The sequence below is a fragment of the Artemia sp. Qi Xiang Cuo genome, chromosome 18 (assembly GCF_049724085.1).
Source record: "Artemia sp. Qi Xiang Cuo chromosome 18, ASM4972408v1, whole genome shotgun sequence".
Taxonomy (NCBI): Eukaryota; Metazoa; Arthropoda; class Branchiopoda; order Anostraca; family Artemiidae; genus Artemia; species Artemia sp. Qi Xiang Cuo.
The window spans coordinates 23,775,184-23,794,195 of NC_142811.1; the positions used below are offsets into that span (position 1 = coordinate 23,775,184).

The 19,012-nt window shown below is 34.9% G+C and overlaps 1 protein-coding gene across 1 annotated transcript in view; it reads left to right on the plus strand.

The window, feature by feature from the left end:
* Positions 1-19,012, plus strand: part of Arpc5 (Actin-related protein 2/3 complex, subunit 5) — a 29,958-nt gene that overhangs the window by 782 nt on the left and 10,164 nt on the right. Inside the window, exons 2-3 of the mRNA XM_089104341.1 lie at positions 2,367-2,437; positions 10,392-10,533. Coding sequence (XP_088960467.1) covers positions 2,367-2,437; positions 10,392-10,533 — 213 coding nt within the window. The remainder of the gene's footprint in view (positions 1-2,366; positions 2,438-10,391; positions 10,534-19,012) is intronic.

Consider the following 19,012-nt stretch of genomic DNA (forward strand, 5'->3'; position numbering starts at 1 on the left):
CAACACTTACTTTGCATCACAGTTGCAGAACTATATAATTCTGTTGCTAACTTTCAATATTCTGTATCTTTCACTATTTTGGAAAAAAAACATAACAAAAAAAGTTGTCCTCTTTTTTGCTATTCCGGATGTTGACTCCGTCTCCCACCTTAGACCTAGAACACAAAGCTGATAAGAAATCACACTATCACTAATCTATATTTAACAATTGATGGCTAACTCAAAAAATATACTTGCAAAAGGAGTTTCCAACTGTTTTTGTTAGTTGTTTGTAGAGTATTGTGATAGGCAATACTGGGCCTGGGGCCCAATCCCAGCTACCACAACGTTGGGCCATAGACCTGCTACCCGTCCATATAAAAAAAGACCTAGCACCTGAATGATGACAATTATCAACAACTTAACAACAAAGAACAGGTAGAGCAACAAGGATTTTTTTTTTTAAAGACAGTGTAATTCCATACTTTAAATTAATATTATGACCAAACAAATAATGAATTTTTGTGTTATGCTGAGGACGGCCCCTGGACATAGGGTCAAAATATTCATTTAAAGTTTGGAATTCTATTTTCTTACGAAAAACCAAATCCCTGTTGTTCTACTTGTTGTTTGTCGTTTATGATGGAAAGGCAGCATGGTCTTTGTTGCTATTTATACCAACAACTTATGCGCCATCAATGGCTCTGGAGGATCTTCATCTCATTTTACCCACCATGAAGTATTTTTCATTGTTATGAACTTTCTGTGGGGGTCATGTTTTGTCTTCTCTTTTGTTTTCCTCTATGTGTTTCTTTTATACAATTTGACACGTTATCAATGCATTTATTCATTTGTTTAGTATGTTCTCATTCATTCATTAAATACTTGAATTTTAAAATTGGTTGATGTACTGTACGATCTTTTAATTGCGAAGTTCGTTTTGTATATAAAGCATTTTTATATATGGTCAAGCATCTGTTTTCATCAATGAAAGGCTCATGCAGGCACACCCCCCTGTTCCACAGAAATTTTTTTGACGATTCTCTTATTACTTGTATGTTGCCATAATACAACAATAACAGTTTTTCTTTCAGGAAAGTGTTTTAACTGGTATAGTAAATGCTATTTTTCTGCTTAAGTTGAATATTTGGAAGAAGTGTAGTCAGAATTATTTCGTTAGCTACAGTTTTGATTAATCGTATCTCAATTTTATTATTATTTGTTTGAAAACTTAGCGCATTTTGAATTAAAAAAAAGGCTACTTTGATTAATAAAGGAAAGTTCTATAGTGCAGTTATGTATACTGAATTCAGAGATTTTTTCATATCTTCACTAGCACCCATAGTTTTAGACAAGGATTTTGAAAATTTGCTGCTGAGTTGTTAGTCCCCCCCCCTCCAAAAAAAAATTCTGTTATAACCCTGACTACTGGAAAATATCTGATTAAATCTTTGTACTCAGCATAGAAAGGTAAGCTAGAAAACTTTTTTAAGCCATTGAATTTCTTTTAGATAAAAAATAACCAAATCTCAAATTGAAAGCAAATAAATCTGGAAAAAAATGTGTGCAAAAATCGTTATTAATGGAGCAATTCTGATTGCACGTTCAAATTGAGTGTACCAATTTTATTGCAACTGCATATCCTTAGTCTTGTATTAATAAATAGTTTTATCTGGTTATCAATTGTAGTATAAATTTAAACGACTGACTCATTTCCTCGTGCTTATCTGGGATCACTGCATGATTGTACTTTGCACTGTTTTCCTATACATATATGTATAGGATTGTCTTATGCAACAGAAAAAAGAGACTTGTGCAATGCTTTTTTTTAGTTTTAGAGATGGTGAGCATGCAATTCGATATCATTTCCAACGAAACAAATAAATTGGAATAAATGCATTATACTGACAACCTAGGCCGTACCCAGGATTATTTTTCGGACGGGGTTTTACTCAAAGATTTTTTTTCGGGGGGGGGGGGGGTTACACAAAAAACCACAAAAAAACCATAAAAAATTTGTTTATATCCATTTCTGTTACGTTTTTACGAGTCAAACAAATATTTCGGGGAGGGGGGTGAAACCCCCCTATCCCCCCCCCCCCTCTGTGTGTACGGCCTTGCTGACAATAAAAACTCTTTCTATATTTTCTAAGTTTAAACAGGAAAAATAATTGTTAAACAGGGGAAATACTCGTATGAATTAGGATTTCATTCATTAAACATATTTTTAAGTTAGCAATCCCCTCAGAAATGTGATAGAATGTGAAAATACAACATTTTTTCAGTCAAGAGCTTCAGGGATATCATTTTAGTTTTGTTCAAAAAGAATAACTAAAATTTCTCCCATTAAATTGACTCATATGCTAATTCTTGTTTTCTCTTGGTAGGAAAGAACACCGACGCTTTGAAGCTAATACTCAAGAATGCTCCTCTCAGTGGAAAGCGAAATCAGGCTCAGGTTGGAATTCTGTCTTTTGGCTTAAATTGTTTGTATCGTTTTTTCGGACCTCTGTTCTATTCTTGCTGTCAGTTTACTGATAAAAAGCTTTTACTGCAAGGAATTTGCATAATGATTAAGTTGTAAGCAAACTTATGATTCAAACCGTCCCAGTAAATGTAATGGTAAAATTTAACTCACCTTTTATGTAAGCTGCATAACCTTCTAAAATACTTTGTTTGTTGAGTTAAAAAGCAGTTTTTACTACCCGAAAAAAGGAGGTGCATAAACGTAAGGAGGGTAGGTGTAGATAGCATGTCAGATAGATCCAGATAGTGCGAAAAAAGTTTTTCTGTCGCCTCCCACTGTAAAAAAAAGAGAAAAAAAACTGAATACAAATATAGTAGTATTTTGACTAATTATCTTTAGGTTAACGCTCATTTATTTATCTAATTAGAACCTTCCATGAAAAATGAACCTCTTCTAGTTTTTATTCAAACAAATTTTATTCGTCAGTCTTCTACTCAAAATTTTAGCCAAATCGAATTATAGGCTTAAGTGTTCAGTCCATATTAGATATTTTTGAGATATTTGGCTTTGATAAGATCGTCTAAATAGACCTCTTTGATATATAGTGTAAGAAGAATTCCCAACACAGTGATCCTAGGGCGGATCCAGGATTTTTTTTTTCGGGGGGGGGGGGGGTTACTAATTTTTGACTCAGTTTTCGACTAATTTTACTGATTTTTACCTAGGTTTTACTAATTTTTGACTTATTTTCGACTCGGTCAAAAATTTGGGGAGGGGGCTCAAACCGGGTAACCCCCCGCCCCCCCCCCTGGATACGGCCTTGCTGTGATCCATTTGCATAGTTAGCGTCAAGGCCGTATCCAGGGGGAGGGGGGTTGATACCGAGTTTGAACCCCATTCCCCCGAAATCGTTTCGTGACTCGTAAAAACGTAACAAAAATGCATATAAAGAAATATTTGGCGTTTTTTTTTGTAACCCCCCTCCCTGAACAAAATTCTTGGGTACGCCCTTGGTTGCAGACCACATTTCAAATTATTTTATGCAAAATCAAGATATTAGTGATTTCAAGTTTTCTGGAAAAATAAGAAAGAAAAAAATTGTTCAGAATGTTATATATCAAGTACTCCTTTGGCTTGATTTTCTGTTTCAGTCTACATTCAGTCTTTTTTTTTTTTTTTTTTTAAATAAATAATAAGGGTTGATTCATCAACCAAAAATAACAAAATCCAGAAGCTAAGCTTGTAAAGGAGATCACTACCCCAACTAGCCCTAAAAAAAAAAAACAAAAAAAAAAAAAAAAAAAAAAAAAAAAAAAAACTATCACATAAAAATAACTAATAAGCGACTATACCACCCCTACTCTTTAATATCTCATCAATTATCAATATTCAACATATTTATTCTTGTCCTTCTCAATCCATCAACAAAAAACAAAAAAAAAAAAAAAAAAAAACATTAGCAAACTAAAGGCAAAAGAGACTGGAGAACTGACTCACTCACTCCCTTATACCCTATAACAATGTTCGTTTAACAGACTTCTAAATTCAGAAACATCCGTCACCTTCTTTATCCCTTCTGGCAGACTATTCCAAGCATGAGGGCTAACATGGCGGATACAAAACATTGACCTAGTTGTCACAGGCTTAGGTAGTCTGAATTCATTCGAAAGTCTTAAACTATAAGAATGAAAACTAGAAACAGGCAGAAAAAAATCTTGAAAGCAAATTGGTAGCATTTTATTCTGATGTTTAAACATAAAAAGAGCCTTACAAAACTTAATCAATACGAATAATTGAAGAATGTGTAGTTCAGCATACCTTACTTTAACTGAGGAACGCTTATCATCTCCAGCAAGTAGTCTTACAGCTTTATTCTGTAATGCTCTAATTTGCGATAGACGATCCACAAACATTGAAGACCAAGCCAATATACAATAAATCAAATACGGATGAATAAGGGAGAAATAAAGCATTCTGAGAACCGGTCTAGGGAAAGTACTCTTTAGCTTCCTTATAATTCCCAAATATCGGGCAACTCTTGGTGCAATTTGATTTATATGGTCTTTGAAACTCAAGCACTCATCAACTATCACTCCAAGAAACTTCACTGCTCTGACACGTTCTATAGCATTCCCATCAGGTTCTAGTTTCTCTATCCAGGGATAATAATTTACACTTCTCCCGTAAATCACAAATTGACTTTTCTTATGGTTTAATTTAAGTTTATTAACTCTCATTCATTTCTCTATTTGTTCCATTCCCTTTTTCAGAACTAGTAGAAGTTCTCTTTCTGTCCTCGCAGCAACTGTAAAATGTGTATCGTCAGCAAAACTAGGAATTATAATTCTGTTACCGCGATCCCCTTTATCCGAAATATTTATATCTTCAATGCACCGGTAAATATCATTTATATAAATCGAAAATAAAAGAGGTCCCAAAACTGACCCTTGAGGAACGGCAGCCTTGACTCTCTGCGGGCTAGAGGTCTCACTTTCGATTTGAACAATCTGCATACGTTCACTCAGGAATGATCTAACAAGTTCCAAAAATTTTCGACGGATACCACAATTATCTAACTTCTTTACTAACTAGTTAACACAAGAGAGTTATATTGTACTTTTTGGATATTTTAACTTGGATACTTGGTAAATTTTATATTGGCTGTTTTCAGCTCTACCTTTTCTTGATCCCGCCTACTGTCATCAGTCGCTGCTAGACATTCATACACACAAGGTGTGCGGACGTATTGAGCGAAAGAGATGTTGCTTTTTGCATTTTGTCATTTCCCGAAGCTATGCAAGTGGGGAGCCGGGCGTTTGCTCAATTTTAATATTACAAGCTGTGGCCATGCGAAATTCCGCGGGTTATACCTGTCAAAGGTGATGGAAGTAATTAAGAAGTTTGCTGTTACGGAACTGACGAAATTAAGATAGTGACATCAGAGAATGTATGAGCGTACGCGGAGAAATATAAAGAAGCATTAAAAGATGACAGAAAAATTTTCAGCGAGCGACAAGGCTGAGTACTGAGGACTCGGAAGGTTTAGCCGGGGATTTATCTGAGTCAGTGAACTTGATGCAGTCAGAAATTGTAAATCTTCATGACGGCATACAGGATGAAATTCGTAGGAGAGTGGAAGACCAGTGTAGTAGATTAGGGAGTTCTTCGGTGACACAGATTAAGTCAGATTTTCTTGATAATGTTATGCAAGCTGTCTATGAGGCGATTGATCTGTAATTTAAGGGTAGATTCGAACCGATTGAGAAATTACTAGGTGATTTGTGAGCAAGAATTGTTCAAAATGGCGCAAAGCTCCAAAAGCTTGAAACTAAGCTGGATGATATAAACCAGTCTTCTCTTCTAACTAAGGTCATTTTATCTGGGATAGACTCTCCCGCGCGTGATTTTCCTCACCTTGGTGAGAAAGTATTAGTTCGACTTAATAGTGAAATGGGACTCAATCTTGATATTTCCGTTGTCAAGGGTGCAAGGCGTTTGGGAGCTGCCTAGGAAATAAAAACTCCGATTGAACTTACCTTTTTTACTGAAACATCTGCAGTTGAGATCCTGCACAATAGCAAGAATTTGAAAGGTTCCCGAATCTATGTAAATGGGGCTCTAACCAGGGAAAGGCAAGAAATCTACAAGCTTTCGCGCAATAAGTTTGAATTGAAAAATGTATGGACTTTACGAGGTGTGGTTTATGTCAAGTGCGGTTCGCAAATCCTTCTGTGTGAAACGATTTCCGACGTAGTTCAGATTCACAATGTTTCATATAAACCTATTGTTTAAACTAAGAAGCGTGAATTTTTCTTTTCTTTTTTTTGGCTTATGGATCGTTTTCAGTGTTTTATTGATTCTCGTTTGAAATTAGATGTTATTCGAAATTCAGCTACCGGAACTGATAAAGATATGCCTTTTGTAAATAATCTACCTGAATTTGATTATTCTTCAGGCGACTTACTATCTGATAAATCAAAAAATTGTGATTTTCCGATCCGATCGTTACATGTAAATGCCCAGGGGTTGCAAGCTGTTGCTTGCATCTAGTCCTATAGACATTGTTGGAGTTTGCGAAACTTTTTTGTCTGCTAATACACCCCTTACAATGTTAGTTCTGCCTGGGATGAAGTGTATTTCGCGTACAATGTGTCAGAAAGCGAGAGGAATTCAAATGCTTTATATTCGTGATGACTGGTCTTCTAGAGTTCTCAGTGATTTGTCTGTATTTGATGAAGGGTTATGTGAGACTATTTTTTTTTTAAGTTGTACCTTTGGGCAGTAATCCATTTATTTTCGGGTCTGTTTATCGACCTTCGTCGGGTAACCCAAAAGATTTTTTAAAGTTTTTGAACAGCTGTTGAAAAACCTGGAAGCGTTGAAAAACCGGTTATTATTTCGGGTGATTTTAACTTTGATCTTTTGAATCTTGATGTTGGAAATAATAAGGATTTTTTAAGTATGATGTTGTGTTCTAGTTTTCTTCCAACTATTTCTCTGTCGACAAGAGTTACAGCTAACACTGCTACATTATTAGATAATATATTTTTCTCTCCAGTTTTATTTGATGCTGAAAAATCGTCAGTAAATTTGTCTGATATGTCAGATCATTTTCCGGTGAGTGTTCTTTTAAATTTAAATAATAGTGATAAACAACATCGAGATTCAACAATGGATAATTAAAAAAAACCATATACATGGATTTATTGTAAAGTCCTATGTCAGTTAATTGGTGACCATGATTGGAGTTCGGTTTATGGCTCAGATGACGCAAATGCTGCGTCTTCAGATTTTATTGATCAAATGATGCGACTGCGGGATCGGGCTTCTTCATCACGGGTTTCGCATGGAAAGTTGGCGCAGAAATTTTACCCATGGATTACTGAAATTATTTTTGCATCGTTAAAACATAAAAATAGAAAGTTTAAGAATTATTTAAAACTACAGAGACCTGAGTCGTTTGAAGAAATCAGCGTTTATAGGAATAAGCTAAACTCAATTATCAGACATGGGAAGAGAAAATATTTTAAATAGAAATTTTTGGTGTTTAAATCAGATGTGAGGAACACATGGCAATTGATAAATGAAAAGATACTGAGTCCTCACAGTCGTAAAAGTACTAGTGTTATTTCCCTTATTTTAAATTTGAAAATGTTACAGAGACGAATGAAATTTTAAATGCTTTTGGAGGTTATTTCAGTAATGTTGGTTCTAGACTTGCATCGACTATGAATATGCAACTGAATTCCCCTTTTGTTCCAGTTAATGAGCAACATGTAAAAAATTCGTTTTCTTTTTCTGAGATTGTGCGTCATGAGATTGAAAAAGTTAGTCTGAATCTTAAAAGGAGTTTTTCTAAGGACGAATTTGGATTTCCGTAAAGCAAGTAGCGTCAAGCGTTTCACCTTTGTTGGCACATATTTTTAATCTATCACTTATGCATAAGGTTTTTCCTGAGCTTTTAAAAAAAGCAAATGGTATAGCAATACCTAGAGCTGGGAGTTCAACTGACCCTTCAGATTATAGAGATATTTCTCTACTTTCGATTTTCAGCAAAATTTTGCAAAAAATTGCAAATAGGCAGTTACAAAAATATTTATTTGATAGTAAGAATTTACATACGTCTCAATATGGTTTTATAAAAGGAAAGTCAACTGAACTGGCAATGCATGAGCTTTTACAAAATATTAATGATTCATTAGATGAAGGTCAATACGGTTTGGCGATTTTTCTTGATGTTGCCAAGGCGTTTGACACCGTAAATCATTCGTTGCTTCTTTCTAAACTTCTTTCTGAAATTTTTCCGATTAATTACGGAGTGCCTCAGGGCTCTGTCCTTGGGCTTATTCTATTTTTTCTTTTTATAAATGATTTGTCAGAAGTTTTGCCTCTTTGTAAAATTATAATGATTACTGATGATGTAGTAATTTTTGCTTCACACCGGGACCTATCAGTTCTTTTCCAGAACTCGAAAGTACGTTACTAACTGTATCTGATTGGTATTCAAGGAATTTACTAGCTCTTAATGAAAAAAATGCCAATATATGTTATTTTCGCGAACTGGATCAGTAGTGTCAGACAGCTTCTCCCTTTTCTTGAATGGTCTTGAATTAAAACGGGTAGATCAGTTTAAATATCTTGGGATTATTTTAGATGAAAATTTGTCGTTTCATAAATACGTAAAAACATTATCGTTAAAAACTACCCTAAATATTGGCATGCTAACTCCTCGTTCGTCATTTCTTTCCTAAAGTTATCCTAAAATCTACTTATTATTCTTTCGTCCTCCCATGTTTGCTCTATTGCATTTTGGGATGGGCATCTACCTTTTCGTCTGTTTTCAAAGCTCTCCAAATACTTTAGAACAAAGCAATTAGGATTCTTCTTAATGTTGATTGCATATCTTCAGTTAGACACCTATAAGGGATTTCAGGAATTTATTCTTCGGATCAACTTCATTTAATTTCTATCTCTATTATTTGTCACGATTATCTATATAGTAATTTCCCTGTAAATTTATCCGGCATTTTTCCAACTAATTCCGAATTTCATAATTATCTTACTACGCATCGTTCAGACTTCGTGAGAAATTCGCCCGACATCCAGAGCGGGATTCAGCATCCGTCACACTAGGCCAAAAATCTGGAACTCAATTCTAGCATCAGTTCGAGAATGCAGCAACAAATGACATTTTCTAAGACTGTTGAAGAAATATCTTGCGACAAGCTAAGCATTTTGTTTATTATGGTTTTCTTTTTCGTCGTTGTAAAATTTAGTTAAGAGATGGCTGTGTATTTTTGTTGGCAATATTTTCAGCGCTAAAGTATGCCACCAGGCATGTGCGCTGTTTTGTGACATTTATTTGTGTATGTGTTGTAAATCAAAATATTCTACTCTACTCAAAGTGGAGAGAGGGAAATATACATTTTTAGACATAATTTATACAACAAACTAATTTATCTACTAAAATTATTTATACAATAAATTTATCTGATCACATATTTTGATCCTAAAGTATTCAGCAGATTAAAATGTTTTGAAAACTTCTTCCCAAGGAAACCAGATTGTGGAGAAAATATTTTTCAATCATAGACAACAATTGAAAAAGCTTCAAAACATCCACTTTTGCGTTTGTGTTGTTTTAAAACATCTTATTATAAACCTATTGCTGGTGTTTTCTTCTGCAAACACAATCTTTTCATAATATTTTGGGTTTATTAGTAATGTCTTTCTATTTTTTGTATCCTCCCAATTGATGTTGTGGTACAACCGCTCTCCTAAAACTTAAGGATTTTGGCTTATTTTCTATACAAACTAGCATATGTAACATTGGATAGCTTTTTAGAAGATATTTCCATTTTAGCTCATTATTTGAAGAAAGCTAATGCTTGAAGAGTTTCACCCAAGATACGTTTCTGCTGGATATTGAGGTTTTAAAAATAATCTTAAATTCTAGATTTTTTTTAAAAGTGGGTTTGTGTTTATAGACACTTTTGAAACCAAACAGATTTATGAAAGAATTAGCCCCCACGGGGGTAGGGATGGGGGATAGTCAATGTATTTTAGAATTTTTTTTTTTTTTTTTTTTTTTTTTTTTTTTTTTTTTTTTTTTTTAGCAATAATGTTTAATAGAAACGAAATTGGATATTCGTCAGAAAATAGCTGGACAATTTAAATTGTAACATAATAAAACCCGAATAAAAGGAATAGAAACGCGCAATAGAGTAAAACTTGGAGGAATAGCAATCTTGTTCAATTGTACAATATTTAAAAAAAAGTAATACAGTCATTCAGTGACTAATTGCTTAGTAATTATCCTTTCAGAAATTATAAAACAACATAAAAATAGATTATATAGCAACAAACACAAGAGTATACTCCACCTATTAGAATACCTGTAAAATTAAAACCATTAAGCATAATTAATGTCTGATTCCTGATTTAGGATGTAATGTACGGTCTGGCATTACGAGCCATATTAAGCATAAAAATAAGCCAACTTGACGAATTTCTGGGATCATTGGATAAGGAGGGTCTTGAAATACTAATGAAGTACGTGTACAAAGGATTTGAGAGCCCTTCTGAAGGTAAGAATTGACATCATTATATAAAGGGTTTTTGTAACAAGATGTTAGTATTCTAAGAGTTTGGGGGCAACGATTAAGTCTCATTGAGATGAAATTAAATATACTGGGGTATGCTTTTGGTACCAGCAAAAAGAGTTTGCAGCATAAAAAATCTTAAAAAGCTGTACTCCGTTGTTCGTCTCTGATTGGTCTATGCATCATCTCTGCAATTCACGGAACATTAACATTTTATTTACTGCATCTGTGAAGTTTTATTTTGATTAGTACCTTTACTTCATACCTGAGTCAGCTCGAGAATGCCACTCGTTTGGTACCTTCAATGGAATTTTGAAACATTTTTTAATATCTATATCAATTATGTTTAATAATATTTTGTAATAAATGTTGATTTACTTGTGTACTTGTTCCTCCTACGTATACAGGCCATAGAGCCTTTCGTGGGACCAGAAGTATGAATCGTGTTTTTTTTGTTTTGTTTTTTTTACACCAAGCTGATTAATTAAAAATTGATTTGCTAAACCTCATTTTTAACATTATTTAAAATAAAAACATTTTATTTTATTCTATAAACATTTTATTTATTTTATAAACATTTTATTTATTTTATAAAGATTTTATTATTCTCCCTTTCATATGAAATTAGTATTTCTACGTTTAGCCAAACATACAAAATGAAGACTAGACTTTAGTTTACCTGACATAGGCGTGATGAAACAAAATTGATTTCAAGCTTTATAAATAATATTCAAAAAGGTAAATAACATTTAATTTTCGGATGTTTTATATTATGTACAAATATGAGCCCTTCTGAATGTGAGGATTGGCATTGTTATATGAGGGGGGTTTTGTAACGAGATATTAGCATTCTAAGAGTTAAGGGGTAACGATAAATTTAAAACGAATGCTATTTTCTCGAGTTAGAACATGTTGACGAAACTACCAGCAGCTCCTGGCGTAGCACTGAAACTTATGGCTGCCGTAGAGAAAATTTAGCGTTGGAAAGAAATGACTGCTCAGGTTCTGATCTGAGCTGTTTCATATGTGACGAAACGACAAAATACAGCCCCTCGTTTGATTGTTTTCAATACTTACAACTCATGTATGCGTCATGTGCTGCAATTGATGCAGACATATTTCTTGCTCTTCAGAAGCCATCGGGGCGATTCTTTCTTTTTATCTGTGAAAAGTGCTTTAAGACCGGCTCAAAATGTCCCAGTACTGATGTATCTGTTCAATGCAGTAGCTTTGTTATCAGTCAAGCCACTCAGACTGAACTAGAGTATCCTCAGTCCCTTCATACAGATGGAGAGACTCATACACCCGATGGTCCCTCCGACCGACGTGTTTGTCGATTTCACATAAATGGAGGCTGCAGAAAGGCGGAGAATTGCACGTTTCTCCATGTTTGCGTGTTTTTTTTTTAAATGCGGCTGCCATGACGAGTGTTGTCTTCTGCCACACAGATCTCTGTGTAAAAAGTTTGCTCATGGCTTTTGTTTCATGAACTGTTGTCTTAATGTGCATCTCACTTTCCACAGAAGCAGTAAGCTACTTTCGAAGACTGAATTGCGAAGTCCAAAAACGGGGAGCGAAAAAATGCACCCCTGTTGATGCAGGACCGCCAAAAACAGTCATATCCAGTCCCTCTTATGAGCCTGAATCTTATGCAGCCTGTCTTGAATAAGTCAATGCACATCTCTCCTTTGTCATACCCCCCCCCCCCCCTGAAACCCTGGCCAAATTGGCAAGAACCAACATTAGCCGGCCTTCTGCCAATCTGCCCGGTCCAAACAACCAACTGGGTTGGAATTTTAAAGAAATCAAAGATTTACCCACCCTTCAAACCATGCTTTCCGAGTTTCCCAACTTGAAACCCATTCAGAAATTCGAGACCGCAGCGTAAAGCACTTAATTCATCCCTATTCATTTCCAAGAATGCTAGTGTCAAATTCACTAATGAACAAAATAGAAGAGGTCGAACTATGCTTGAGAAATGAACTTATTGATATTGCTTGTATCTATGAATTGTGGTCCGCGACTGAAAAGTATGTTGCATTTGATGGATATGATACCTATTTCAAACCAAGAATGACACCCAATGACATTACAGTAACACATGGTGGTGGTGTTGGTATTATTTGTCGATTATCTATAAAAAATGGAGTTCTCAATTTCAGCAATATACCAAATAAACACGGTTTTGAAGTATTATGGTTGTGGTGCAGGCTTAAGAGGCTACCTAAGGAAGTGGCATCACTGGTGATATGTGTTGTTTATTATCCACCCCGTGGCCCTTATCGTAAAGACCTTGTGAACTACTTACTGAATTGCACTGAGAATGTACGATCCTTGTGTCCTAACGCTGGTATCATAATGTTTGGCGAGTTTAATGACTTGGATCCCAAATGGATAAGCAATTAACTGTCACTTGAGCAGACTGTTAATGTGCCAGCAAGAGGTAACCATATTTAGATCTCATCTTTAGCAACTATCCGGAATATTACAATACCCCAGTTACATTACCCCCATTAGGAATGAGTGATCACCTGTGGGTGGCTTTGGCACCTAATCCTTTTATCCCAAATAGACAAAACAGGGTGTGGTGTACAGGCTCTACACACCTTACCAAGTAAATCTCTACAAGGAATGGCTAAAAAATCGTTTTTGGTGTGATATCCTCTCATTGTCTAATTATTTGAAAAAAACTACGTTTTCTAAAGGCTTAAAGAGGCTGAGTCACAAGTTCGAACCTTAAAACGTACAGGGATTAGGAGGTGCAGTTGGGGGGCTGCCAGCCCCCAAACCCCCGCTTCCGTATATGAAAGGGGCTGTGCCCTCCTCAACGCCTCGCTCTTTAAGCTAAAGTTTGACTTTCTCACAACTCTTTTTTAAACAATAAAAACTTTAGCGTAAAGAGCGAGGCGTTGAGGAGGGCACAGCCTCTTTCATATACGGAAGCGGGGGTTTTGGGGGCGGCAGCCCCCCCACAGCACCATCGAATCCTTGTACGTTTTAAGGTTCGAACTTGTGACTCAGCCTCTTTAACTGTTTAGAAAACGTAGTTTTTTTCAAATAATTTCTGCACGTTTTTGTACAGTTTATAACTTATTATTGCTTGACTAACTGTTAGCTGATCTTTTGAGGAGTTAAAGATGGGGGGCTGCCGCCTCCCAAACCCCCCGCTTTTGAAGATTCTTGTGTTAAGGCTTTTAATTCCTGAATACTCAAATCAAATGAACAGTAAGATTTTTATCAGCCGCCCCAGGCCCCATGTTATCAAAGCAGTGGAGACTTACCTGTAACCTGAAGGCCGACTGTGATATTCTTCTGGAGACACCTGTTGAGCCGAAGGATTTAATAGATTGGATTTAAAAAAGAAACTGAGTTTCTTTTTTAAACTTTAAATTCAATATATAACAAATTTCTCTGACGGAGAATTTAACTCGGATCTTCCGCCTGACAGTCAGGAATAGCGACCACTGTACCACAGAGACATTACATTATTTTTATTCTGTGCGATGTATTTTGACGCAAGCAAATCCCCACAAAACTTGAGATTTGGTTTTTGGAAAACAGGGAAGGAGTGATCGGATTGAGCTGAAATTTTAATGATAAGCTCCAGGCCCCAGGAAAGCTTATCCTCTAGATTTCAGCCCGATCAGACAATGTTAAAGGGGGGCTGTGGTGGGAAAAATTAACATGGGCTCTTATAGGAAAACGAGGTTTTTCGTAAATGTAAATTCGGGGGATAATTTTTTCGGTCTGAAAATATCAAAAGGCCCTAACAGGTCGAATTCCACTTCGAATGAGTCCTCATTCACCCGGATCTGTTGCCAACTGTGGCCTGTAGGCGTGGCTGATAAAAAAAAAGAGAAATTAACTTTAAGTGGCTATATTTGTTTTTTGAAAAACAGGGAAGGAGTGATCGGATTGAGCTGAAATTTCGAGGATAAGCTCCCGGGCCCTTGGAAAGCTTAACCTCTAAATTTCAGCCCAATCGGACAACGTTAAAGGGGGGCTGTGGTCGGAGGGTCGAAACTTCCGGCCCACTTTTACCCATGAAGATAAAGTTGGAGGGGGGTGAAATTTTGCACGTTTCTTAGTTGGAGCTTGGGCTACAAAATGTGATCACCGCTGTCGCTCTGTGACCGCTAGGACCTGAAATCGCTTAACATTGTGGTGGGTCGCCTCTTTATAGAGGCACAAGTGTGCCTCCTTGATGGTGACGGAATGGCTCGTTTATTTTGTAGGGAACTGTTTGAAAAATACTCTGAAAATTTCCCACAAAAGAAAAAAGAATATGTGAAATCTAATAAAAAACCATGGATTACACAAGTTTTTCTGGATCTGATTAAATTGAGGAATGAATTGCATTTAACTGGACTTGAGGAAGATTTCAAGAGATCGAGAAATACAATTGTGTACAAAATAAGATGTTCACGTAAGCAGGATGGTTCAAAAATAATAAGCAAAATATATCAATCCAACCCAAGGGAGATCCATCATACAGTTCAGAATATTATCGGTAAAAAAGTGACCAAAGTTTAAGTTAGAGATAATAGAATATAAAAATAAGGCTTTATGTTTAAACTTTTCACAAGTGTTAAGTCGCCGAATATAAGTTTGTGTCACCAAAAAAAGAACATAGAGTAACCAACAACTATCACAAACAAATCAATGAAATTATAATGAGGGACACCAAAACATTAAGAAATATAAACAAATAAAAAATAAAAAAATATTAAAGCAGCTAAAATAATGTCATATCAAATCAGGTCTTGTCATACTTTAAAGGTAAAAACTTAGAGTCATAAAACGGCATATAATATAATAGTTCATAAATCAAATTAAAAACAAAAACTAAAAAATAACAAGAGTGTCAAAAGAGTATAAAGAAGACTTCGTTGAGAGGCATTAGGGGTGTTAAGGATTGGAGTGAAGGTTGGTATAAAGCTGTCTAAACATTTTTTTTGTTTTGGTCTTTACAGGTTCTAGAATGGGGATGGTATATTTTGCCTCTCTTGGAGAGGTTTCCATTCAGGATCATGGGGAAGTGGAAAAAGGTCTTCAGTTCAGATGTTGGTTCTTGCACTACCACTAAAATGGAGGCACAGATCATGTCGTTTATTTTCCAGTTTTGATTTTAAAATTTTCTAAGAAGTAGGAGTAAGGCAACTTCCCTTCCCGTGTAATTATTTTTAATGATGGTAAACCCCTTCTACCTAATGAGATTATTGAATTTTTTGCATCAGTTTGTAAAATTCATCCGCGACTAACAATAATACCACCTAATGACTCAGTTTCAAATATCCCTATCCTATTCGTTCAGTTGCTAAGAAGTTGAAGGCACTTGATCCTCGTAAATCTAGTTACACAAGTGAGATACCGATTAAATTGACTATTGAGTGTGCTAATCTTTTATCTACTCCTTTAACGGCAATTTTTAACCAATTTTTATTGATGGTGTTTTCCCTAGCATTTTTAAACAGGCGTTTGTTACCCCGATCCCCAAATGTAAAGCCCCTAAGGACATTACTGGTACGAGGCCGATTTTAAAAACACCGGCTCTTTCAAAAGTGTTTGAAAATTTTATTTTTGATTGTTTATTTGAGGACATAAAAGATAACACAGATTCCAAACAAATTCGGATTTAGATCCAGGCATATTACTGTCCATTATTTAGTTTCATTGTTGGATACCATCCTTAAATATTTAGAAAAAATGGGGGTTATGTTAATGCATTATTTGCTGATATAGTTAAGAGCTCTTATATTATTTTTTCCTTCTTAAAGGTCGACAGCCACTCATCTCTTATTTCCCTACTGCCGACAAAAAAACTGTTAAAATACTTGGATTACTTTCGGATGAAGATTTAAGATGGAACTCGCAACTTGACTATCTGACTAAAAAAAAGGCGCCTCACTTTTACATTTATTTTCCAACCTGAAAAGATTTGGTATGTCAACTGATGTTTTAAAGTCTGAATACTGTACCTACCTTAGACCTTCTCTTAAGTATGTATTTCCAGCTTGGCAGCCGGGTTTGATGAAAGATCAATCAGATAGAATACAGATGATACAAACAAAAGCTGTAAAAATTATACTTGGACATAATTACCCAACATATGGTGATGCACTAAAAAAACTCAACTTGAATTCACTTGATAGTCGTAGACTTGAGTTAACATATCGATTTTGACTAAAATGTTTGAGTCCCCAGCTCATCGCGGTTTACCCCCCCCCCAAGTGAAGGACCGGTCACTAGACTCCGACAAATAAAAAATAATTGTCCACAGTTAACGACTTACCCAGCCTCTAGTAGCAAGAGATATTGCAAATACTTTGTCCCTTACTTTACTCGGGTACTTCAATAATATTACCTTGACAAATATTTAGTGTTTGATGCAGTGTATTTCAGGTGTTTTCCTGTGAGTGTTTTTGAATGTACCAACCATTTTTATACTTAATATTCTTATATATTCTGTATAAACGTTCACTAATTTAAATATGAAAATTGATTCTTAACTTATATTAATTCTAAATTATTTTTTTATTTACTCATTTTAATTTATTGACCTTGAAGCAGCAATTGCTGCCTTAATTTTTTGTGTTGCTATTTATTTGTTTATTTTTTTAATTTTTCGATCCTTGTTTTGGGTCTTTTTTTGTGTCATGACATGCTCATGTTAGCTCCAGCTATTGTAGTTAATATAATATATTCTATTCCATTACTGATAACCAATTACATAACTTTAAATTAGATAACATGCTCAAAATATGTTTGTCGCTATAAGCCTGGAAAGTGGTGTCATCTTTTCTTCCTTTGATGATTCTACAACAGGATTATAAAAAAAACGGGAAATGCGGAATCGGTCAGATAGGTCCAAAAAAGCTAGGCCCGAAGATAACTTGAGATTAGAAGTATGAGAAAGAAAAATATTGTCAGTTAGAGCTGCATACATCTTTGTTGGATTTATTCTAGTAGGAATAATTCAGTTGGAAGAAAACGAGAAGAAGAAATGACATCGGAAAAAGGATCATGTGCAACATCACATCCACTGCTAAGGAGGTTGCAGTTAAAATGACCTAGGAAGCAAACAGTTTTTTTTTATAAATAAATTTAAAAAAAAACTTCAAAAAAGAAGTTTTTCAAAGAAAAGTAAAATGCTACATTAAGTCAAAGATGAACAGAAATAAAGTAAAATAATAATTTAGACTTAATAAAAGCGTTATAATTTTCATTTCGAGAATTTTATTTGTCGTAACATTAACAAAAAAAGAAAGAAAATCGCCATAATAGTCAAGATTATTGGAAACTAATAAAAGTTGACTGTTTAATATAATGATTTTGTTCCTCGAAGAATCAGCAATTTTAGGTTCGTTAGCCTCATAAAAGAGAAAAAGTTTAAAATATGTAATTTTTAACAAAAACACAAATGACTTTCTGGCCTTTGAAGATATAGGGGTAATACTTTTGTTTGTGGTAATTTCTGTTCGTTCAAAGTTTGACTTGATTATTCATTGTTGTTTTTATTTGTTTTGAGTCTCATTTATTCGTTTATGGTGATTTCTGTACGTATTAAGTTTGAATTGTTTTTTTTTTATTTATTTATTTCTGATCCTCTTTGGTTTAATTTAGCTCTTTGCTTTACTTTGATGAACTTCTTTTTTTGTTTTTACTAAGTTTTGAAAGTTAAGTTCTGTTTGTTTTTCATTGACATTGTTATTTTGATTGCTTGTTTTTTCTACATAGATTTGAAGGACGAAGATGTTGGCTTGCAATTTTCATTTTGGACAAAAACTTTACAACGATTTTTAATAATAGTTTTACTATAGAACTTTGGATAGATAGGTAGGGGGAATATTATTCAAATAAATGGAGGGTAAATCTGCATACTCTTTGGCTTTCTGTGGGGCTGAAATCATGCTGACCCCCATCCTGTTACAACCTTGAATATAGACAAATATTAATCGACCATTTTATTATAATAATACATTTGTGTTGTATTTTGTTTTGAATGATTCTTCGTTGAAATAAATGCATTTTGAGCTAATGTATTAAAAATAATTCTAATTTGTTTAAGAAAAAAATGAAAATAAGACCTCAGAGAAAGAAACGAGATCTTTTTCTGAGCGAGGTCCCCTTGGTTCTGAAGCTTTAATTAAGGTGTCTTTGATACCTGAGACTTCAAGAAGACTTTTGTTCAAACGTCTGCTGTACTTGATAAGCCCCCCCCCCGCGGCTTTCTACGTACTACTTATTTTGGGTCTTCCCATGCCGGATGGCGCATAAGGTGACAACGATACCTCTCCTAAGGCACGCCTAAGTCAAAATCTAAAATTTGCCTCCCTAAGTCAAAATTTAAAGTCTACTTGATCTCCCCACCCAACATTCCCCCAAAGTTTGAGCTGGTCTCGTAAACTGTTAATTTATACCCTTAGCTTTGCCTGAGCTGTTGCAGATATGCTCTTAACAACCT